This window comes from Coregonus clupeaformis, chromosome 4, assembly GCF_020615455.1.
Source record: "Coregonus clupeaformis isolate EN_2021a chromosome 4, ASM2061545v1, whole genome shotgun sequence".
NCBI lineage: Eukaryota > Metazoa > Chordata > Actinopteri > Salmoniformes > Salmonidae > Coregonus > Coregonus clupeaformis.
The window spans coordinates 13,824,009-13,830,170 of record NC_059195.1 but is presented as its reverse complement, the minus strand read 5'-3'; the positions used below and the strand labels follow the sequence as shown (position 1 = coordinate 13,830,170).

At 40.4% G+C, this 6,162-nt stretch overlaps 1 protein-coding gene across 6 annotated transcripts in view; it reads left to right on the top strand.

Annotated features, from left to right (window-relative positions):
* Positions 1-652: 652 nt before the first annotated feature.
* Positions 653-6,162, top strand: part of LOC121552877 (high affinity cGMP-specific 3',5'-cyclic phosphodiesterase 9A) — a 33,601-nt gene continuing 28,091 nt past the window's right edge. For 4 of the 6 annotated variants that reach the window (XM_041866007.2, XM_041865977.2, XM_041865998.2 and 1 more), the window contains exon 1: positions 923-1,264. In XM_041866007.2, coding sequence (XP_041721941.1) covers positions 1,202-1,264 — 63 coding nt within the window. In that variant the 5' untranslated portion in view covers positions 923-1,201. The other 2 variants (XM_041865983.2, XM_041865990.2) reach the window with 2 other exon arrangements.

Below are 6,162 nucleotides of genomic sequence, written 5' to 3'. Positions count from 1 at the left end.
GTGTTTGTTCATTTGTCGTGCAGTTGCTTTGTTCAGTTACTTGTGTCTGATTCTTACCTGACTTCTATAAGTACACGGTCTTGGTGACAATTGTCCGTTTGTAAAGACATCTTGGTAAATAAATAAAAGGGGAGTGGCTGTGTTGCTGAATTCTCTGGAAGCCTCTTCCCAAAAGCAAAAGATCGGTCTTGGTTTCTAAGCATAATGTTGAGTTGTTTTGTTCACCAGGCTAAATGTGTTCCAGTTAGGAGGCTGGGTGGTCTCAAGTCGCCCAGCTGGAGCTGGCAGGTGTCAAACAAAATGTTCACTTCTGAAAGCTAGTCTGCCACTCAGTGACGCAGGCAGGCACACACACACAATCTGTGTTTCTGAGAAGTACTGCAGGCCAAATCAAAGATTAATTATTATTCTCTGAAACAGTTTTAAAAACATTAACAATAAGTTATTGGGACTGGTAGGTTCTCATGTTGTGCCTAAATAAACCAAAATGTAATTATGCAGGATTATAAGGCTACATTCAATGAGCGTTTATTGAAAGTATGAGTATGTTTTGATTGCCGATGACTCATCTTCCACGCATAGCGCCACAAAACCCCTGAGCTGACTCGAGCCTGCAAGGCTTGATTGATATGTCATCAAGGGAAGCGCGCGGGCGCCCATGCAAGAAACTAAATTACATGTGAAACATCTCTTTTCACGGCGCTTGCTGTCTGTTTTGGTTTTCTTTCGTCGGTTCCTTTCCTCTCGTGTGCCTTGACAAAAATACAGTTTATAGAGACTAGATATGATTTTAATAGCCATATTCAGGGTAGAATATAGACTAGTGTATTCTTAAAAGGTGAATGAACATCGCGGACAGACTGCAGTGTGGGCAGGCAAACTACCCCGCTCATGCTTCCTTGAGGAGCCCCGGTAACTATGGCGATAAGAGAAAGAAGCGTATGATGATCGTTGCTCTTCAATTTTCCGTGTGTGTGTGTGTGTTTGTCTGCGACTCATTGAGTGAGGCTGAGGGAGGGGGTTTATGAGATGAGAGATAGCTAGGTGACCGAGAGAGATGTTGAAACGCTAACTTAATTTGCCCATTCAGAGACGGACCGACGGCTCTCTGGGTTTTTCCAATTCGACCACGGACTGAACGGCGCGGTAGCCTATAGCCCGCAATCCGACTCCTCGGCAGGTTTGAGGGGTGGAGAGAGAGATGGGATCAGCTTCTTCGGCGTACCGAGTAATCTACCTGGACGTGGATGGCAGAATTCAGAAGGTATAACTGTCAATCAACCGTTATATCATGTCAGCCTGTTTCATCATCAACCTACACCCTGCCCTATAGGCCTAACCGGGAAGAGGTCCAATATTGCATAGGAAATATTTGGAAGAAAGGTGCAATGATAGTTATGCTTTCTATAGAATAGGCTGCCCTCAATAGCATATAATTGTATAATATTCATATACAAATCGTGGTTAAAATGAATAGCTTAATGCAGTCAATGATAATGATAATGCAATACAAATCTATTCATTTTTTGATGGTTTAGGCAATAATGCATAGGCCAGACAAACTTGATTTACTGTTTAACGGATGCGCCGGTTCACTTTTCTCCCACCGCTTCAATTTTATAAAAATATGTATAATTTTTTGGGTCAGTTTATGCGGTGCTTTGTTCATATAACGCTCTCCCTTGAGGATTTCCCAAAATGATGTGCGAGAATCAAAGACGAATCCACCTCAGATCAAGCGCTTATTATGTTCGGGCCTCTGATTGGACAGTGACACAATTCTGTAGATTATACAATAGGCTATAGTCTACTCTATGGCCCGATTGAAATTTACTTTTTCCAATGCTACATTCATTTGACAGACCTTACTTGAACGATTGTCCCTCTTTCTTCAAAGTAAAGGCCTAGTCTATGATAGGCCTATTCATATTTGTATTGTATTACTATTTTGTTAACGCGTAGTTAGGCTATACATTTAAGTAATGAACTGATTATACATTTTGTCAATTTTTTCATTAGAAAAAACACATTTGATATTGTACTCTATTATATATATGTTAATAATGGTGCTATTGATGTTTATCAGATATGTTCAGAATAAAGAAACTGTCACAAGATATAGTCTCCAGTGGTGTAAGGCACTGCATGGCAGTGCTAGCTGTGCCACTAGAGATCCTGGTTCGAATCCAGGCTCTGTCGCAGAGTCTCGGGAGACTCATGGGCGGCGCACAATTGGCCCGGCGTCGTCCAGAGTAGGGGAGGGAATGGCCGGCAGGGATATAGCTCAGTTGATAGAGCATGGCGTTTGCAACGCCAGGGTTGTGGGTTCGATTCCCACGGGGGGCCAGTATGAAAAAAAAAAAAATGTATTCACTAACTGTAAGTCGCTCTGGATAAGAGCGTCTGCTAAATGACTAAAATGTAAATAGGCTTACTGCCCATTGTGTTTCATTTCACATGATTATAACAATTAACATTGTACCATCATCTGCATTATTTTTCAAAATAACACAGGAAAGATTTCCTAGCATAGGTTTTTGCTTGGAATAATATAACTATTGAAGCCCACATTAGGCCTAAAGCTTGCACAGGTTGGTAGGACAATGTGGTAAAGTACTAATTTTAAAGTCTCTCACTTGCTATCAATTTGGAGTCCATTTTATTTTGGGGTCAATTATCTTTTTTTTGCTCGCTCGCCTCACTTTTATGAAGTAGAAAAATACAGTTAAACAGTAAATCAACTTTGTTCAGCCATATAAAAAACTGAATTTTCAGAATACTGTCTATGTTGATTGGACACATTCACTGTCCTCTCTCTCTCTCTCTCTCTCTCTCTCTCTCTCTCTCTCTCTCTCTCTCTCTCTCTCTCTCTCTCTCTCTCTCTCTATGTGTGTGTGTGTGTTACATTTGCATCTTTATCAAGATTTGAAACTGCACTATTTTTATGAACCTGTGTGGAATGGCAACATATGTAGGGCTCTATTTTTGGCTGGCTCAAACGCACGTTAGTTTGCAATTTCGTCATTTAAAAACTGGCGCACTGGCATTTTCCAACCCCAACGCCAGGTTCCGCAGTTTACCTGTCTTATATCAGCTTGCTTGCGCTCAGATGGGCGGGGTGGAAATATTTGAGGTGTGTCCTTAAAAACATGATCCAAAGTGCTGATTTCAGGCAGCGCTGATATGGATATTTAAGACCAACCAAAAGCTGGTTTTAGCAGTAACGCAGTTGGTTATGGCATGAATTTTGACAGCAGAAACGCAGCCTATCCAGCCGTGACGCACACTGCCCAAATGCGCATGGAACAAGAGTAGCCCAATGTGCTGTTGGTGCCTGTATACTTCATAATTAGAAATATAAAAAACTAAGTTTTTTTCCCCATTTTGTTTTATTTGATTAAAAACCAAGCATAGATTCCCCTCCTCTCAATTAAGGTTTTTTTTTTTGTCTGCCCAATGGAATCGCGAAGTAGGCTAGTCAATACTGTCGATAAAGGGTTTTGCTCCTGAGACCGCTTGGGAATAAATCTTAATCACCAAAGCTTTATGAAAATATAAGGTGGAGTAAAACAGTGAGCTGACATTCTCTATGCATTGTAGTCAGGCCCACATTATTTTAGTCATGCAGGTCCCGTTTTGGACGTGCGTAAAACCTCCTCCATGATGTGTCCATGCCCATCATGAAACGAGAGATGAGTACCTCGGTGAATGAATACCGGTGAACCTCGTATTTAGAAGTGATCTGTAACCTGTACAAATGGCTTGTTTTCCGTTTCATATGTTCAAAACCCAAGCCCTTCCTTAGGCCTACCATAACGAAGGCTAGTTCAACAGCAATGTGTCTTTTTTTTATCCTGGCGATTGTATGATACCATTAAATTTTACATTAATTTATTGTTGTTGTTGTAAAAAAAAAACGGCTTGTTTTTTGTTAAATTTTATTACAACCAAACTTATTAGTATGATTCACCTTCCTGGTTTTATGGTGACAACGTCCGTGCGCGCTTGCAATGCAACTTCTGATCTGTAAAATGGTTCCGATTATATTCGTAAAGCATAGGCCTATTGGGGAGTAGTATAACGGTGAATGGAAATTCTCCCTTTCTATTTATATTGGATCTTTGTCCAGCTACTGTGAAAAGTTTGGATGTGTGTAAAACCCTCCATAGTCTACATTGTTTTAATATGATATGCCCACGGGGAGAAATTATGTCTGTAAGTCTGACATAGCCTATTTAAAACAAGTTGTTTTGTTTAGAATTTGATTAGAATTATTAATTCTCTTTTTAGGCCTTATCAATTAATTAATTTAATCTTGCTTATTGACAATGTTTGACATGTCAATGCTCAGCCATAATGCAATTTACAGTAGGCCTAGCCCCTATATCAGTGTGAACGCTATTGAAGCAATGCAATTACTTAGAACAATGTGGACTGAAATTGGGTTCAAGTTAACGTATTTAGCAAAGATAGGTCTACATTTTGTTATTTTGTTTCTGTAAGCCATTTAACAAACTATTATGGACTAACATTGGAATTTGAGTTAATTCCAAGACAGTACATAAAAGACCATAAATACACAACTTGAAGCAACCACATATTTCGCCATGGAGCATGTTCTGATTGGCCAGTGATGGGCCAAGCCCCCACACACCCACAATTTGTTTATTCATCAAAACCCATCCCTTTCGCGCCAACGCCAGCAAGTGCGCGGATAATTGTGATAATGAAAATAGCAAACATATTTCTGACACACCCCTGAACCTATAGTGCTACCGCCTGCGCTTAGATTGACCATTGCTTGAGGTTTGTTAAAATAGTGCCCCTAGAGTTACATTTTGGTAAAAGCATGATAGCCTATCAATCATTTGAGTGGAAAAAATAACAGCTAATCATTAAATGCTTGATGAAATTCCTTAGAGGAAGAATAATTCCTTTCAGGATTAAGATGAGAGGACCAGATATTTGCTGGACAATTATACAATTCCAGTTCGGAACAGATCATCTCCCACACATTTTAGTCATTTAGCAGACGCTCTTATCCAGAGCAACTTACATGAGCAATTAGGGTTAAGTGCCTTGCTCAAGGGCACATCGACAGATTTTTCACCTAGTCGGCTCGGGGATTAGAACCAGCGACCTTTCGGTTACTGGCACAGCGCTCTTAACCACTAAGCTACCTGCATGTAGTCTACACATCTCTATTGCAGTAGATATACCCGCCATTCTAGATTCCAGGATGAAATGCTCAGGTTCTTACATATATGATCGAAACCTCAGCATGTAGGGGCCAAATCTTAACTTGAGATGTGTTTGTGTAAATCACTGGAACACTCCCTACATGAAACCTCAAGTGACTTACTTGCATCTCATGTAAGGATTTGGCCTAAAGACAATTTTGTATAGTGTCACAAACTCCTTATTCTACAACGGCTTTGTCAAAACAAGCATTGTGATTAGTTGAGACGCGTTCTAAGCCATACTAAAAAAAACTGTTTAGCACGGGTAAGCCTATGACGCAAAAATGGGAATCTTGTTTTCTGTTCCATCTGAGAAATCCCTGCTCATCAGCCCAGCCAGCCAATTCATTAACTTGAGCTCCACTGTAAAAGGCATCTAGACATTATTTCCCCTTGCTTCTAGCCTAACATTTGGTTTGCAACAACTGGTGGTTGTACAAACGTTGCTGTCTGTCTCTTGACATTTGCAACATAGTTTCAATAGTGAAATTAGATCTAAAAAGTCATTTAGCACGCCCTCTCGTGTACAATTGCTTTAATCTCACACAGACTATATCCATGTCAATTAGCCTCCACAAACAGAGCCAGAATGGTGGGTCTAGTTCCTGTCCAGGGGGTTCTTTACACTTACACCCAGTGGAGTGGAGGACACTGAGGACCAGGGCCATAAAGGAACAACATAAAGACTTTTATGCTCCGCTCCCATGGCACTTTGCATTTATTGCAGACGTGTCATTTTTTATGGAGTTCATTCCAAGTCTGTATTATGTTTGTTTGGTGTTTCTCTGTGAGCTTGTTCGTTCAGTCGGTTTAGGATATGCTGTGGTGTAGGCTAGTAGTCGGTGACTACATCTGTGAGCGCAAAGAGATAGATCAATTTATCTCTGACTGTGTGTAAGCTTTTGTTCTCTATTTCTGATAT